Source organism: Hoplias malabaricus, chromosome 16 (assembly GCF_029633855.1).
Source record: "Hoplias malabaricus isolate fHopMal1 chromosome 16, fHopMal1.hap1, whole genome shotgun sequence".
Classification (NCBI taxonomy): domain Eukaryota; kingdom Metazoa; phylum Chordata; class Actinopteri; order Characiformes; family Erythrinidae; genus Hoplias; species Hoplias malabaricus.
Genome location: NC_089815.1, coordinates 26,509,308 through 26,528,162, shown reverse-complemented (window position 1 = coordinate 26,528,162; position 18,855 = coordinate 26,509,308). Strand labels below are relative to the sequence as shown.

Genomic DNA, 18,855 nt, shown 5'->3' with positions numbered 1-18,855 from the left:
TGTCTCCTTGGCCTCAATGATTTATGGATTCAATTTTGAATGGAAACTGACCATTTATTATAGATAAAAGTCTTTACAAAATGTTGAAATATTTAGCAGCTCAGTGGGGCTTTATTTGTGTCTTTATTTTCCGCCTTCACCTCGTCAAGCAAATGTGGTAGTGAGAGACATTGTTAAAGTGGATATATTATTGGAAAAAAAATCACTTGTTCATTAAATATGGGGCCTACCAGTCCACACACTGAAATAAAACCACCCAGTCAGATACTGTGGGCTGCCTAAACTGGGCAAAGCATACAATGAGCGCGACGATATAAGAGCACTGAGTAAAAACAGAGAAAATGAGAGCAGAGAAGAAAGAGAACAGAGCAAAAACGGCTAAAAAGCATAGCTTCTGAAAGCAGCCATTTTGAACAGAGGAGGTTAGACAGGAGAAGAACACTGATGTGGTGTTTGTGGTGTTTTAACCAAAGCATGTTACTGAGGTTTCAAAAATCCCAGAACTGTGTTCCCTACTGGAAAGAGGGTAGAATGTGTCCCCTTTAATAACAGCGCTCTGTAAATATGCTGCCGTTACAGGACTGCGGTGAGGACAACAAAAACAGCCCTCGCTAAAATCAATGCAAAGCAAATGTATATCCACTCCCAGTTTCCAAAAGCTGGCAAACAGCAATCTATAACACATCGATTCCATTAAAACCACCATCAGCAAGAAGGGAAATTCAAGGCAAACAGGTTTGAAAGCCTTTTTATGAAATCCACTTAATTTTCTTCCTCCAGAACCTTTAGAACTTTAGCAAAACCTGTGATGGGCAGAGGCTCCGGTGTTTACCGCGTTCGCTCTGACCTCATTTGTATCTCTGTGTGACCCAGATAAAAAGAGCATGCTAATATGACATTTTATTCAGTTTCTCAATCACGGTGAAGGATCTGTGTGGAGATTGTTGATTTTTAGAAGACCACTGGTGTGATCTTTTTTTCTGAAGCTATTTAACATTAGATTAGTCTTTAATCAAGAAATAATGAACGGCCAGAGGTGGGTAGAGTGGCCCAAATATTAAAATAAACACTTCCTTCCAAAAATGCAGAACCCACATTAGCTAGGCCTTATTTTTTTAATTCCTTTGTGGGGTTTTTTGGTGCAAAATAAATTGCTAAAGCTTCAACTGCCCACAAAAGCCCACTCCAGGACGCTACACTCTCAGAATAACTGTCAGTGTGGTAGTACCTTTCACTAACACTGAGATGGAACCCTCAATGGAATATCGTAATCCATTTGGGAACACATTTGCCCCATAGTGTAGATTTAGAAGTTGAGGTGATTTCATAAATCCATAATTACCTGTTATAATTATCTGTTATAATTGTAATGATGGTTGTAGCTTGTTTACACAGGGCCCCTAGTGGCCATTCCTCTTGCGAGATGAAAATCAGCCAGAACAATTAGCTTTTCCTCTTGTCTACGTCCACCGATAGAGGAGTCGCATTACGTAGACGGTACGTGTTCACACTGTGCGGAGTGAAACACATCAGAGTAGATCCAGAGCTTTCTGTGTCCCCATTTAAATTGATCACAGACTCTCATTCAGAGTGTCCTCCTATCATCGTAGAAGTGGCGCCCGCGGTTTCTGACCTCTTTGTTTCCTGAGGGAGGAAGCAGAGTTTGAAGAGGTCAGAGCTTATCTGAAACCCCTCAGCGTGTAGGTGATCTGTTATCTGTGTGTGTATGTTTGTGTTTACTCAAGCTCAGTTTCGGAGGGATCCCTCTTCCTGGTAAACCTGGGACCTTCCTGCGGGAGAACTTCCATGGCTGCCTGGAGAACCTCTACTACAACGGAGTGAACGTCATCGACATGGCCAAGAGGCGCAAACCTCAGATCTACACTGTGGTGGGTTTCTAGCTTCCCCCTGTAAATACAGCGGCTTTTAACTTGTGTTTTTGAGCTGCTCAAGGACACTAAGGACATCTGGATTCAATTATGTTTCTATTAAACAGAAAAGTTGAGAGGGAATTTAAATAGATTGCGTGGGAGGCTTTTCTTATACTACTTCATATATATATATATACTTCAACTGATTTACCCACTCCCTCATTCACACATTCACTCACTCACCCACTCACCCAGGGACTCACTCACACATTAACGGATCGATTCACTCACTCACATTTAACAACGTTCTCCACAAAGAGCGCTGCTGAGTGTGTTATCTCTGTGAGACTGAGCTCGTTTACGGCGCAGAGAGATTGACTCCCTTCTGCCCGAGTGAATCCTCAGTTTCTCTCACTGCGTCAACACACACAGCTCTGGCTGCAGAAGTCTGAGTGCATTTCCTGTGTGATTACAGTATTCACACGTGTAAATATGATGAGTTTTTGAATTTGACGCCACCGTTCTGTTGTATTGTTTGTTTATAATTGTGTAGAAACACTTGGTGTGACATGTCGAGTTGTGTGTGACCCCCTGTCTGTCACTCTCCTGCTGGTCTTCTTAATTGGAAGGATAACTTTAGTGTTAATGCAGTGTCAAGATCGAGACTGTGTGTGTGTGTGTGTGTGTGTGTGTGTGTGTGAGAGAGAGAGCGTGAGTGTGAGTGAGTGTGTTGTTGTGGTTGCCATATTCAAGTAACTGTAAACCAGACTTTTCTCTGCCTAATTAACAGTATTGGCTGCAATCTCTCTCTCTCTCTCTTTTCTCTCTCTCTCTCTCTCTCTCTCTCTCTCTCTCTCTCTCTGTTAATTACAATTTATTGTAGCTTTATTGGTAGCAGGACTGATTGAGTTCCATATTGCATCCATTTGATATTATTTAAAGCAGACAATAATAAATACAAATCTAATATTAATAATAATGGAAATAAATAAGAAAAAATACTTAGAGACATAAGAACAATAACAAAACCAGTGAATGAACCGTGTGTGATTAGGCTCCTGTAGTGAACAGTGAGGGATATTTCTGAGGAGGATGAGAGGCAGTGACAGGTTGCCTCATGTCTTTCAGCAAAAATGAAAACACGTCTGATTTAGAGACAGTTTCAAAATCTGAGCGAAGGCTTTACATGGGTGAGCTTTTTCAAGGCGGAACACTCTGTCTTGACCTCACTGCTCTCACACTGATCACCGTTTTTCTGTCTCTGGGAAGCCAGGTCGTATTATACCTGCCACTCTCTGCGTCCAGGCTGCGGTCAGTGAGCCCCTTCTTGGTCTGACGTATGGTCCTCTCTGTTCAGGGCCCTATAGTACACTGTAGATTAGTGTTCCAGGTGTTCCCGGTGTTTAAGCAGTGCTTGATCTTTTAATTAACTCTGATCTGACCATGGTCAGCGGTGGTGGCTTCGTGTTTGTGGGTCAGTGGGTCATTTTGTCTTTTTTTAAAATGGTGGGTGTTGGCTTTAACAACTCCATCTCAGGCCAAAAAAAAGAACACTTTGAATCTACAGGCTTTTAAGCAGCAGATTGAGTTTCCAAGCTGCCACGCTGTATCGGAGAATTAGAGCTGTGTAATTCACATACTTCAGCTCCTGAAGAAGGTTCTGTCTCTGAACCTTCCTACAGGCTCCCCTTGCTTTCAAATGCCTCTTACATTCTGTTGAACTCTTTCTCCCTTGTGGCTTGGCTGAAGTGGACAAATTCTGTCAAAAGCAAAGGATTTCTACGCTTTCATTCAGCGCTGTGCCTGTGTCTGAAAGCAGAGGAGAGGCTTTATAATGAATTGAATTTGATGAAAAGTCTTGTTGTGCCGGGAGAAAAATCCATCTTTTACATTTTTCCCTGTTTAACATCTGTTGACGTCCAAACAAACGGAAAACCGCTCTGAAGTACAGGCTACAAGCATGAATAAATATCAGCCATAACATTAAAACAGCACTGACGAGGTGGTGGCGGTGCTGCTGGGGTTTTTGAACACTGTGACACTGACTGAGTATTTTTGGTTGGTGGACTATTCTTAGTCTAGAACTGACACCAAGGGGTTAAAAAACTCCAGGAGCACTGCTGTGTCTGATCCACTCATAACAGCACAGCATGGCAATGTCACTTCCGCACAGAGGATGATCCACCACCCAAATCATACCTGCTTTGTGGGGGTCCTATGTGGTTCCTGACCACAGTAGAACAAGATAAAAGTATGCAGAGCAACGAGTAGACTACAGTCTGTAACTGTAGATCTACTAAGTGCATGTCTACGGTCAGTGGAGCTGATCAAACGGGCAGTGAGTGTAGAAACAATACGGCCTCCTTAACGTTTTAACTGTTGACAATGATGACAGTGAAATGACAAGATGTCCAGATTTCTAAGGAGATAAGCTGCTGTTAAATTGGTCTTTAAATGATTTGTAGACCCTTATTAACAGCCCCTACATGGGAACGGCCCTAAAAGCGGTCTTTAGTAAATTGCAGGCAGGTGTGTGTGTGCTCAATTAGCAGCCCTGAAAGAGTTTGGCAGCTTGCTGATATAACACAGTGGGACATAAACGGCTTGAGCGAAATCATTTTGTGGCTCGAAGTGCACAAAGCATTAATGCTGTGACACTCTGCACCTTCCCCTGCCTCTCCTCTCTGCTTCTCACCCACTCTTCCTTCCTCTACATGAATCTATCCCTTTCTCTTCTCTTGCTTTCCCCCCAGCTTCTTTCCATTCCCACTCTTTAATTGGATGCCTCTCTTCACCCTGCTCGCCCCAACCCCACATCCACACATCTATCTTTTCTCTTTTCCTCCTCCTCAACCGTCCCTCACTCTCATTGTCATCAGCCTAGTGTTTTTTTCACTCGTTCATCCCATCAACTTTGCCCCCATGGGGGAACTCAGAGTAACCCTTAATCTCAGGAACATACCATACCTCCTTCCCCCACCTTAAAAACATAATGACACAACTTATTGAGAACTCCCCCATGAGCTCCACTGACCCTTCCATATGCACCGCTACCACATCATTTACACAATAAATTAGATAGTTACCAGTTATTGAAAGTGTTGACGTGATCTACATTCTGTTTTTGTACTTGTCATCCCTTTCTGTACAAGAGCTTGTGACTGTGTTGAGCTGTTAGTGAGCAATGAGAGGAAGGCAGAGTAACAAAGCAACAAAATACATCTGCAAAACTGAAGAACAATTAGACCCAGTAGAACATGCTTAAATTGGAAGTAATTCTGTTTTTTATGCTTTCCTTTCTCAGGGGAATGTGACGTTCTCATGCTCAGAGGCCCAGCCAGTTGCTGTGACGTTTCTGAACTCCTCCACCAGTTTCCTGGCCGTACCCACTGACCCCGCCATGGAGGGTCTAACCTTGAGGCTCCAGTTTCGAACATGGAACCGGAACGGTCAGCTCTTCTACGCTCCACTGACCCGCGGTCATGAGCCCAGTTCTCTCATCCTGCAGCTCAACGAGGGGTCACTCCAGCTCTCCCTCAGAGGACCACCACAGTACTCCACTGTAGTGTCGGCTGGTAAGAGAATCTGCAGAAATCCAGCTGGACACACAGCTGTAATTTATCCCTGCTCATTGCTTCAAACTTGAAGAGTGGGTTTGGACAGTGTTACATTTATTTAACACCTTTCCAATGCCCAAAGTGGTTTACACAAAAATAAGAGAGAAATTAAGTGTTTTTACACATTTTTTAATATTTCAGTATTAATGTAGGCCATACATACCCATTATTATTGGGTGCAGTATTGAGTAAGTAGCAAATTAACATGTCCAATAACAACACTAGAGGGGCCACACTGCACCGAGGAAGGTAATGCATCTAGTTTTATCACCTACCATCTTCTAGCACTATCCACTGATCATTAGACCTTCCATTGATCCATTAAAACACATTTGCATATTGTTCATAGGATACATCCAGCACTTGCCAAATACCAGCTAAATGGAGTTAGCTTTGGTGATGTTCCAATTGCCAAACTCTTCCGTCAACAAGGACCATCTGAAGGCACCTGTTGTCTGAATTTTTAAATCTCCTCTCTACTTCTCAAATTTTCAAAGTATGCTGCAAACTGCTTCAGACATTTGAGGACAAACAGGGAAAACAAAGGTTTAGTGAAAAGTAAAATATTTTCTCAAAGAGTCAAAATACAGTGGATCAAAGTGTGAAACTTGTTCAAGGGCAGCTGAAAGTAAAACCGAACGAGACCAGTCTGAATTGGGAGGGTAAACAACATACAAAATTTAAGAAGTCATCTCTCTCTGCCCGCGCCAGACCTTTCCCTGCTCCTGATCTGGAGGTCGGCGCTCTATGAAGCTAAATAGAATTGTCTGAGGGCGATGAAAAGTGTACATTTTCAGGACAGATTTTCCACTGCTACAATACACCTGTTTCCTTGGTTACGCTACATCCATTTTCGTGTTTGTGCTACGTCCCATTTCCATGGTTACACTGCACCTATTGCCATAGGAACATTAGTCCTATTCCCAATGTCACACTATGATTATTTCCTGATTACACTAAACCTTTCACTTATGCTACACTATTCTATTTCCATGGTAACACTAAAGCCATTCCAAGTGACATTAATCCAGTTTTCATAGGTACATTACACGCTTATGTTATACACCTTTCCAAAGTTACACTACCCTCCTTTCCATGGAAATGCAACACCTGTCACCATGGTGACATTACACCAATTTTCATGGTGACACAATTTATTTCTATAAATAAACTAGACATATTCCTATATTTACACTACAACCATTTTTGTGGTTACTCTACATCTCTTCCTAGTTTAGTGCTACACCCATTTCTACAATAAAACTATGATATACAAGGAATTACTGAATTATAAAACAGGAATAGCGTTTTAAATACTGCACAGTTACAGCATCTATTACAGAGAAGGTATAATACAAACAAAGCATAGGTTCTGAGTTGTTCTGGGTTTAAAGTGCAAGGTGTCTACTGTAGTTGATGAGTGCTACAGCTCTGGGACAGAAGCTGTTGACGTGTCTGGTTGTCCTGGTTTGTCTTCGGCCAGAGGGAAGTGGCTGGAAGAGGTTGTGTCCAGGATGAGAGGGGTTAGCCGTGATTTTGCCTACATGCTTCATCATTCTGCTGTGAAGGGTTGGCAGACTACAACCAATGATCCTCTCTGCTGTCCTGATTATTCACTGGTGTCTGGCTCGTTCATGTGAGGTGGAGAAGACAAACCAGATGGTTGTAGATGATCGCTGAGTAAAACTGTATCATCACAATCTGCGGCAGATTGAATTTCTTTCTCTGCTATATTTTGCACGTTGAATTTTATTTCTCACCCGTTTTGTAAACTAGAAGTGTTGAGCTCTAAGTTCACAACACCCAGAACTTCCTTCTGGAACTGAGCAAAACCTTCACTACTGGAAATCCTTATGTTTTTCCTTCAGTACACACCGTGCAGAAGTTTACTTGACAGTAATGAATGTGGAAGAGTTTCCTGCTGCGACGAGCAAACAGAATCCACACTCAGTGTACACTTCAAGTAATCAAAGTTTGGAGATATATTTAATCCCTCTCTCCTTTCCCCTCCACCTACACATGTGCTTTAAGCCACTGCAGTGCACCAGGTTTGACTTCAGCCGACTAAGGATAAGGAATTTTTATACTTCATCCGAACACGATCTGGACCATCGTGGTCTGCACTTGACTCGGTTGATCTGTTAAAATCTATCAGCCTAAACTAATCTAAAGCATGACTGACCATTCCTAGGGATCTGCCTAGAATTTGAGTGTATTTTTTTTTTTCCACTCTGTATTAACTAGGTCAGAATCTATCTGATGGACAATGGCACTCGCTAGCGGCGGAGGTCAAAGGTCAGCAGGTCTACCTGACCGTGGACAGTCAGAAGCCAGTGGTCATGGAGATCATTCGTCTCACTGATATTCTGCAGAGGACAACTGTCTTTTTGGGAGGTATAGTTCCATTAAAGCACATGTACTACACTATTGGTAACTCATTAACTGTTTAACTCTTATATTATGTGAGATTAAATTGTATTAAGTTAAGCTTTCAAGCAATGTAGTCATTATTGCTGTTGCTAAGTAATATCAGTCTCATTTCAGCCCCTGTTTAAACTCAAGTGGCTTCTACTTATCATAAACAAACCTTAGAAGTATTAATAATTCTGTGTAAATTACCATATCAGTAAATACTGAATGCAAAAGGAATTTCATGCCTGAGTAAGGACAAATTTAAGAAAACATTTAATAAAACCCACAAACACACACAGAGCAGCAGGCATCCACCTTGGAGATGTTGGGGTTAGGTGCATTGCTCAAAGCCACTAAAGTGCTGGATATTGAGGGTGGGAAAGCACTTCACTCCCCCTTGCCCACATTGCTGCTGGTCCAGCTACCTTTCAGTTCCCCAATCCTGCTTCTCTTAACTACAGGCCATGGCTGCCCCAGTCAGATATGCATGTCATACTCAAAACCTATACAATAACATGTGCCCGTAACTATTCAATCATACCCTCATACAATTCCAAATGCTCTTTATATTCTAAGGACATTTCAAGGCATATAGAACAGCGACAATGTCCCAAAATGACCTGGAATTTCATTAATATTCAGAAAGTTTTATATCACGTTGTATAAAGTCACCACTTCACAGGATTCACATTCACTTGGAAATGAAAAAAGATCACACCGGGGAAAAAGGAATGAAATTAAATAATGAGTCGTCTGATTTCTAAAGCAGCTGTATTCTTATAGCTTTGTCTGGGATTTCAAAACCCACCCATTACCCTGTAACTTCTCAACCTTGGCTGTGTGAAATGTTATTACGTTATGGCTTTAAAAGTTTTCATGCACACAAATACAAGGCCAATTTTGATTCTTCTTTTCTGATTAACTGGTCTTCATTTGATAAACTGCCCTTGACTTGTTCACTGCTGGCTGCAGGAAGCAGTTATTACTCACCTCCGGCCTCAGATGATCGAATATGTCTAAAGTTTGCACTTTTAATTTGCAAAAAAGTGGGTTGGACAGGCAAAAAGCCGACGGTCACTCGGTGTTTACGTGTTAATCATCTGTACCAAAGGTCACTCTTTGACTACTCTCTGGCCTCTTCTCATTTTGCCATTTTCTTGGGACATTTTGCATGCAAACCACTCAGGGACTAAACCGACGGTCCTTATTAAGATACACCGTTATTACTGTTGTAAATAACTTAAAGCTATTTGCTGTAATCTTTCTCCCACCTCCCTGTGTCTCCAGCAAGAACTGTAAATCCCTCAGTCTGCTTTCTCACGGAGACAATACAATTCTGCTAATAATTGAATAAGCTGCTTTGTGTCTGATTATTTTCTCAGGACAGGATTTATATTAAATAGCCTATGTCTGTTTTTCTCATTCAAGACCTTAAACAGTGATGTTCTCTTGTTCTAGGCTGCCCAGTATCTCAGAGCGATCTTAGCATTGAAGGGACGTGTGAGAAAGCTCATACAGGATATCAGGGCTGCCTTCGACTCATTTTCATCAACAACCAGCCGCTCAACCTTGGCAGAATTCAGCAGGAAAAACCAGCAACCTTCAACCAGCTCAGCTTCGACATCTGCAGCATTCGAGACAGGTCCGAATTCCACACATTTGAATTCAGTTGTGTCTAAGCCTGAGGTCACCGTGTCCGTGTCCGATGCCAACCATCAGCTAAAGGAGCATAAAGCCCTCAATTATGGGACGTGGAGCAGACGTAGTAACATCTCTGGAGTGATGAAGCTCCATCCATTATTGGCATGAGTTGGAGTGGTGTTTGTGATCCACAACTTATCATCCAACATCAGTACTTGACTACACTAATACGCTCAAGGCTGAATGCAGTCAAATTCTCTCAGCTATTTTCCAACCATGCGCAAAAACATTGTGTAGACAGATGTATATTTTAACAAACCTCTCCACTGCGGTATGTTTGTCTCCAGGTGTGTTCCCAATTTCTGTGAACATGGAGGAGTGTGCTACCAGTCCTGGGATCAGTTCCACTGTAACTGCTCAGGAACAGGCTACACAGGAGCCACCTGCCACAACTGTGAGTCCTCCACCAGCCAGACATACTGGAAACTTCTATCTATGTTACCAAAACATTATACAGGATTATTACTGAACTACATTATATTTCAAGAACTAAAAAATATTTTTCAGTAGCACTGTGTTACCTATTGGTCTGTTGCATTACCAAAGAGCTATCTCTCTGAACTCTCTGAACTAAAAAATTATAAACTGGTGGAACAGGGATGCCTTGCCCTTAAGCATGGGGGTGATTCATTGGTGTGCAACACAGTACAGATCTTGTTTACATGCTGGATATTCCAGTGTATTGTAGCTGACGCTTACCATTATATTACACAAAATACTTATCTACTGCTCTGGAATTTGTACCTTAAACTTGGCTAGTATTTAGAACACATTTGGTTAGTACCTAGAGTCTACATTACATTTAATATATTTGTACCTAGTACTATACCTCAAAGTTTTTTGGTTAGATTTTAGAATTGTTCTGCAAGTTTAGAACTCAGAGCTGTTACCACACTTTTATATTTGATTCACGTATACTTGGTTAGTACAGAGAGCTGTAAATCACAGTTCACATTTACTTGTTTAATACCTAGAACTGTGCTCTACCTTTATTTGGTTAGCACTGAGAACTGTACTTTGCACTTACTTGGTTAATGCCTAGAACTATGCCATAAAATGTACTTGATTAGAACCTTGCCTAGAACTGGATCTCACATTTACTTGGTATACCTAGAACATAAATGTACCACCCGAACCCTGTATTTGACATCAGTGTAATGTAGTTGTTCACTTCCTGGTGATTATAATTATATTTTTTAAATCTGTTTCAAAAAATGTACACTTTTAAAACTCATTGCACTCCTTCAATTTACACCACACTCTTGTTCCTCGGCTTCAGCTTGACATTAAAAGAACAACCTTGGGCTATTGCTTTGTCACACTCCACAAACAGTGTACAGTTTCTCCCACTGGAAAGCTTGCAGGGCTACTTAATCATCCGACCTTGACCCTGTCACACTGCACACCCAACGGAGCGAGAAAATCTCGTTTACTGGCCCCAGCCTCATCCTCCAGTGTGAAATCTTGTCCTCTGTGGCATGATTGTAGCCACCATCTCAAACATTGGATGAATGTGTTTTTGAGCCAAGGAACGGGCAGATTGAAGAGTGAGAAGAGGTTTATTAACACCCAGATTTCTGGTAAGATTGGCCGGTAATACTTTGTGTGTAGCTATACACTAACTAGTAGAAACGGCAAGTGCCTTATTAGACAAGGTTAGAGCAGATGTACATTGCACGTATACATTTGAATCAGCAAAATATTGAGGACAGTTTGTGTTTTTCTTTCGCCGCTACTTGCTCGTTCTCATCATATGTCTCTGACCAGCCGTCCCCTGAGGAAAGAGGCACACCGCAGTCCATCTGTTCCACTTGTTACACAGAACGACTGATGGGGAAAAGAGAAAAAAAAGGAAAGAAATCACAGCTTTCAAAAGTCGGCACGCAGAATCAACTGGAGCAGCCAATGAGAGCAGGAAATCTGTGTCTCATACATACAGAACTGCTGTCTCATGACAAGCACATTCACACAAGCAGCAATTACCAGTCTTCTCGCAATAGACTGCTTAACAAAGATGGATTTGTTTGTTGCTCAACTACATAAAGAGGCATACAGTCATAGGCAAAAGCTTGACCACCCACAAATTACACATTTGATTCTGTTGATTTTCTAAGCAAAAGTGAAACCTCATCCTCCAAATGGAATGCAGCCTTTTCCTGCAGGTTTTAATGTGGAATTACTATGTATTTAAACACAAAATATGAGAAAGTGACTTGCTCAAGGGCAGTTCCGCCAACTTTTACTCACGCTAAACCCATTTTTTTGCTGCCAGTTGTGGGGATACCCATGCACTTCTTAAACCTTTAGGTCCCCACAAAGACAAAAAGAAAAATGATACACAGAGGATTTATGAACAGTATTGTTAATGAGCAGTCAAATATTATTTATGAATGTTCCAAAATTATGCTGACCATGAGATGTATCAGAAATTCTGTACGAATCCTGTTTTAAACATGGTCCCCTCCATATGAGGGCCCACGGTGTAGAGTATAAACAGGTTCATTCTGCATCGAATGTGAGCTGTACTTCATAAAAAATGCAAAAATAAAGTAATAATCACATACATAAATATCACTACTGGCTTTTGAAATGACATATTTCTTCTTTAATTCCAGGAAGGTAACAGTCCTTGCATATTAAAATGAATGCGCACAGACTGTGTAGTCATTTTCACTTTGAAAATCAACAAACCATGTCATTTGACAAGCATATGGCTGTATATAATAAGATAGTAAATATGTTCAAAATCTCATTTTGCTTCATTATATGCTGAACAAATGCTGTATTTGTGCAGTTATCAGCTTCGAGGACAAGCCTTCAGCAGGAAAACTGCAGCATGGCTCAAAAATGATCCCATGTTCCAGCCCCATAGCAGCACTTCCACAGAACTGTTGTTATTTACCTCTCTCATTCTCCTCTGTTCTTGCCCTTTCGCAGCAATATATGAGCGATCGTGTGAAGCCTACAGGAAGACAGGAAGCCCTTCGGGGGTCTTCACAGTTGACCCTGATGGTAGTGGTCCTTTGGAGCACACACAAGTGAACTGCACCCTGGCAGGTAAGCTGTACAGTGAGATTTAATGCATATGAAGTGATTTCAGATGATCTACATTTGTTGTAACTTGAAAGACACGGTCATCTACTTTTTCTGATGTTGGTGAAAATAAAATGAACCAAATGCACCGGCACAATGTTAGCGCCTTTGAAGCACTGAGCGAAAAATGATTAAAGTGTCCTCAAATAAACTATTTAAGAAGGAACAAAAGGATCAAACAAACAGTACTGTGCAAAAGTCAGAGATCATCCTTTCTTTTTTTTCCCCCAAGCAAAACAGGCAGCAACTACTGCTAAGTTGTTCACACACCAAAGCCTCAGTAAATGAAAATTTATATATTTTATAGATCAAATTAAGTGGCAATGTGTTCTAAAACATAGTCTCTCATCTTTTCTGCCCCATTTAAGACCTGAGTGTGGTTAGAGTGAGTTGAGAGATGTTTGTGGGGATGTTTTTTGATGAGTATTTGGGTGAAAACTGACTTGTTAGCAGCATGTAACGCCTGTGTTGGAGGCTACACAGAAAATTTGCTAGGGGTGAGGCCTAACTACCATTTATTATGTTGGAAGAACTAAAATAAAACAAACACCAAAACAATAAATAAATAAATAAATAAATAAAATCATTGAATGAAAATAGCAGAACCAGATAAATACAGTGCTCCATTTTTATTTACAATGCATTACACATCCCCTACCACACCCTTACTCTATTTACTGGTTTACAGACTTTAGGTGTTTGTTGGATTTAAACTTCACTCCTATAGCGAGAGACATATGGCTCATTCTCACCAACTGTCTTTATTGCCATAAGTTGATAAGTAAATCCAATAAAGTGTAAGATGTACAGTCCTTGTCTTGGCTGTGAAAGGCCAGGGAAAAAAGTTAAATTCTGGGTTGACAATATTCAGCCAAAGTATTCCCAACATAAAAACCTCCTCCTGTGGGAACAAGGCCAGGATTCATCCATGGTAAAGTACCAGTGTAAAGCTAACAGCTGGACCACTACCAGAACCAAGAAGAATAATAAAAACAAACACAAAGCTAAAGCGCTAAGATCAGAACAGGTAAAAATCACCTTTAAAATAACTATATAGCACAAAGGACATATGTATAAAATACTAGTACATCAGCCTGCCAAGCAATAGTTTTGCTGAAACACTAGTTGCCTCCTCCACTGAAATTTCTTCTCGGTTTTATGCGTGCAGTAGACTAGCCGATAATGTTTCCCCCTACTGGAAGAAAACGGCACCACCCCTAAACTGCACATGTAACCATGTCTCGTTACAAGCATTAGCCTTGTAGATCTAGCTCTAAAGAAAGCCTGTTTATGTGTGTGTGTCCTTGAAGTTCTCAGGGAAGTGTACTGGGGCCTCATTTATTGAGAGAATGTATCATTATATCACCACTCTAGCACACACTGCATGCATTTCTAGTGAATGTGTGTTGATGTTCTTTTGGTCTCTGAGTGGAGAGTTAAACTCACAGATCAGTTTGGATGTGGAAGCCTGGGGGTGGAGAGTCTGGACAGCTGTGTCCCCAGCAGGTCTGGGAAAGTGCCGCGTGAAATCACACATCTCATTAACTCAGTTCAGCATGTCCTCACATCTCTGTCGAGATCAGCAAGCTCTACTCCTGCATTCCTGAATCAGCAAATCAGCCTCTGAAGAGCGGTGGATGAGTGGAAGTGAGGCCGCAATAAACCAGATTGTGTTTGCAGGGAGTGAGACATCATGCCCTTTTCAGTGCCCTGAGAGTGCACTCCTACAAAGCTTGCTAAATGTTTCATGACTTGGACGATTTCCTGATAGTTGATATTGAAGTTTTATATCATGTGGTTGTCCCTTAACCTCAGTGGCCATGGGGCTGGAATGGATGCTGACTCTGATATTCTCCATTGATATTATCAAGTACAGTGTCTTTCACTTTAACTCTAGTATTGATTAAGTAGGACACTATTTACTCAGTTTGAACTTTGTGTGACCCTACTGAGACGCTAGTGAACAAGTAAAGTAAAAGAGGAGAGGTGGGAACCCTTTGAAAAAAAACAGTGGTAAGTTCATTGGCAAGTGAAGGAAACTGATTAGATCTCTTTATCTAATCACAAGTGTAATCAAATAAATTATGTTTCACTGTGATAGCTATAGATGAACATTATTGGCTCGCTGTGTGTGTGTGTAATGTGGGGACTCACTGAGAGAGGGGCTATAGATATATGTAAATTATATACTTTTATATTAAAGTATAGGATTAAGCCAAAACGATAATGATATTGATGACATTAAAGTATATTCCGTGAAAGATTTCAAAGACTAAAAGTCATAGTGCAGAAACTGTGGGTCCTCGGCTTCTGTTGCTGTGTCTTTTGTTTTTAGAGAAGGATGCCAGGCTTTTAGCTCTGTTCATCTTTTAAGTGCAGAATAGGGAATGTGTAAAGAGAGAGGTGTGTGTACACTGCCTGTGGCAAACAAATGCTGAGTTCTGCTTGTCATGGTGTAGGATGCTGCCTATGTCAAGACAACAGCATCTACACTGTTTAAAAATAAAGATTTCTAAATGCTTCTAGGGGGTATGGTTCTAGAGCAAGCTTTTTGTCCAAACCCTACAGCATTTAACCACCTCCCATTCTTAACAGTCTCTCTTTAGCTAACCTATTTTTAGAGCATGTGGTTATTTGACCAGTGCTGTCCCATCAGGGTTGATAGTTTGATTGATGATAAGTCTGTTTTGATGCCATTTAGATGTGAGGCAATCCTTGCAACTGGCTTGATCCATGTTGTACTCACATTTGGTCACATCAGTGGATCCATGTTAGCCACTTGTGTTCCTGTTAGCCATACTTGTGTTCCTGCCTTGTGCCCAGTGATTCCAGGTTGGCTCCTGACCCACCGCGACCCTGAACTGGATAAACGGCTACAGACAATGAATGAATGAGCTGCCCTGTGATCAGAATTTAAAACATAAATGCAATGCAAATCAAGCTAGAGTTGACCTCTGCTGAACTCTATGTCATTTTGGGGTGCAGGTTTCTTTGCAGTACATCAACGGCATAATTTCCACCCTCTTCTGTCAGGACTCATTACGGATATCACCAGTCTTGGTTTTTACCTTTTGACATTCCTCTCTGCCTCCCCCATCACAGAGCAGCAGATTTGTCTCTAGGATGGGCCTGTAATACAGTGTGTCGTCTCGCAGGAGAAGCGAGGTCCATTATGTCAGCAGCAGGGAGGAATGTAGGTGGAAAAGGAGAGAATCAGAGAGCGTATCAGCCCTCTAAGACAGCCAGGTTAGCCCGACTAGACTGCTCCATTATTCTTTGTTTCACTGGAGGCTGGCCTTGACTGCTGGGGCACTGTGGTTTGCTATTGGATGAATTTGGTGAAATGAGCAAAGCGAGGACGCTTTGGCTTGGCATTAACACACTCTCTGCACGTCAGTGTGGGTGGAGTGCTTTCGCCTGAGACATAGTGTGTCCTGAAGGTTCTTGCAGTTTTGTGTGCTGTATGTGAGTGTAATAGAGAATATTCATGTGCTTTCTGGTGAGTATTCAAGAGGGCCCTATTTATCCAATTCTCAAAAACACGGTGAGAAAATCCACAACCACCGAGTTCGATCATATACCCACGCTGTCAGTTCTAATAAGTGCATGTGCAATTTACATTACTGCCCCCCTCAAACTCCACGGAATGGTATCTACTCTACTCGAGCCAACTCATTGTTTGGTGCCTGGTACCTTGTTCATTTTTGACTACAAACCCCAAGTGAATTGGAAACCACAACAGCACAGTGGCACAGCAGGTAGTGTCACAGTCACACAGCTCCAGGGACCTGGAGGTTGTGGGTTCGAGTTCTGTTCCAGGTGACTGTCTGTGAGGAGTTTGATGTGTTCTCCCTGTGTCTGTGTGGGTTTCCTCTGGGTGCTCTGTTTTCCTCCCACAGTCCAAAAACACATGTTGGTAGGTCGATTCTAAAAGTGTGCATAGGTGTGAGCGTATGTGTCTGGCGCCCCCTTCAGGGTGAGTTCCTGCCTTGTGCCCAGAGATTCCGGGTAGGCTCCAGACCCATCACGACCCTTAATTGGATAAGGAGTTACAGACAATGAATGAACATTTTGGAACTCAGCACACCACTTCAGACAGATCAGTAGTTTCCTTCTTTGTTGCACCATCCAACTCTCACTGGAGTCTTTCATCAGCCACCAATCCAAGGAGTGTTTGAACCTCTTCAAAAGACCACGGCGTAAGTTTACAAGCTGCCATTGTGAGTTGGATAAAAACAAACATGTTCTCTGCTGTAGCTGGAGATTTGACTGATGGTGAACTTGTGCTGGATGTCGGCATTTTGTTGTGATTGACAAGTCTCTCTTTGGCCATTCTGTGCTCTGCAATGTTTATAAATTACATTTTACTCCCTACTCAACTCAAAATGTTGTGGTTTTCCTTTGCTAAGTTTTTGCTCTGCTGAGGCCAAGTATACAAGCTGCTGACTTTACTAGCTCAGGTGGCTCCACAGTTAGCCATGCTAAGCCGCAAATGCTAACTAACCCTAACACAAATAGACATTTTCTCTTAGCATTTGCCAGAAAGCGCCGGCAAGAAGATTGTTTCAGACTGACCCCAATTACAGGAGCTGTTAGCCATGCTAATTCTTCAAGGCTCAGCAAACAGGCACTTTCGTCTACCGCTCATGGGGGGCTTTCATTTGCATAGAGAGAGGGAGTAAGTGCAGACTCCCTAACTCTCTTCATTTCCCAGCCCTGAATGAATGACCTTCTGTTCCCCACTTAATATTCATCAGGTATTTGCATCTCACTCCATCACATTGCTAATCTCCTCTTCTCATTCCTACGCACATCTGGGCAATCGAGGGGTCTTCTCAGAGAGGCTCAACAGGAGAGAACCGGATGAAGCCGCAAATGATGGGGATTGCTGTGCGTGCTTCATGCCTTTAACATTTTAACATACCTTTGTCCATGTGGTTTTCTTCACAGATGACAGATTTTGGACCGTTGTAGGCCATGATCACCTCCTGCCTGTTCCTGTTCAAGGCTCCACTCCTAGAAGCCCCTACGTTCTCATCTTCAACTACTCCATCTCACCCTTTCACCTACGCTCCCTGGTGGCCTCCTCGGAGCACTGCCAACAGGAAGTGATATATCGCTGCAGGAAGTCCCGCCTCTTTGACACCTGGGGTGAGTCTTGTTGTGGATTTATGGCTGAGCTTGTTTTTTATTACTTTTCTGGTTGTTGTCACTACAGAAAATCACAAGCAATGGAACATCTAATATACTACAGATTACAGTATTTTAGAAAAGCATGTTGAGAAACCTTCTGGAGCCTACCCAGAATCATTGAGCGCAAGGCAGGAACACACCATGGACAGGTCGCCACGGCATCACACAGATATCCCCCAGAGATGGCACTACACAGGGAAAGCCTGACATGGCCCTAGGAACCATTTGGCTCTACATTTGAAAGGAAGCCATTGATGGGTGGGATAGTGGTTAATGGTAAACCAAAAATTGTACACTTTTATACATGGAAAGCTGGACCAAATACAATGGCAGCTCTGTGCAGGAGAGTCTAATGAGTTGGCATAATTTTTAAACAGAAGGATGAATGTGTAAAATCTCTCTGATACATTTACAGAATACATTTTTTGTTGCCTTCACTTCAACATGTGAACTACAGTGCTGCCATGGGAAAAAAATCTGCCTCTACATTTGCAGCTTTTGAAGAATGTTGATCATTTAAAATATCGCTTGAACAAAATGCCATAATGTCAGTGTTTTTACTGTAGTCTGCTGTGTTATATTTTTCATGGGCATGGCCTCAATGTTCTATATTTTGTGGCGCTGATGTTCTTGGTCTTTTAGCTGGAGAGGAGCCTGTAACTAATCCTCAAGTGCACAGCTCTGGCCTCAGTTTAGTGTCAGTCTGCCAAATTGAAAGCCCCTGCGAAGCCCTCGAGCAAGAGATCAACCTTTTGATCATTGGGCACACAAACACTTCTTGAAATGGACTCAAACAGATAGTGAACCCCCGGCACCAGACATCTTGCATTTGAGATTTGATTTTGCAAGGGACATGGCTCTTGGCTTCGGCTCTGTGCTGCGGAGATAGCAGATGCCCGCTCACCCGGAGCGGTTGCACTCTAACGGCCATTAGGCAGAATAGAACCTCAAGACCTTCATTCCGGATC

The 18,855-nt window shown here is 42.0% G+C and overlaps 1 protein-coding gene across 1 annotated transcript in view; it reads left to right on the top strand.

Annotated features, from left to right (window-relative positions):
* cntnap5l (contactin associated protein family member 5 like) overlaps positions 1-18,855 on the top strand; it is a 57,752-nt gene that overhangs the window by 20,110 nt on the left and 18,787 nt on the right. Inside the window, exons 5-11 of the mRNA XM_066647588.1 lie at positions 1,746-1,889; positions 5,176-5,446; positions 7,733-7,882; positions 9,359-9,542; positions 9,889-9,995; positions 12,539-12,658; positions 17,645-17,845. Of these exons, the coding sequence (XP_066503685.1) occupies positions 1,746-1,889; positions 5,176-5,446; positions 7,733-7,882; positions 9,359-9,542; positions 9,889-9,995; positions 12,539-12,658; positions 17,645-17,845 (1,177 nt within the window). The remainder of the gene's footprint in view (positions 1-1,745; positions 1,890-5,175; positions 5,447-7,732; positions 7,883-9,358; positions 9,543-9,888; positions 9,996-12,538; positions 12,659-17,644; positions 17,846-18,855) is intronic.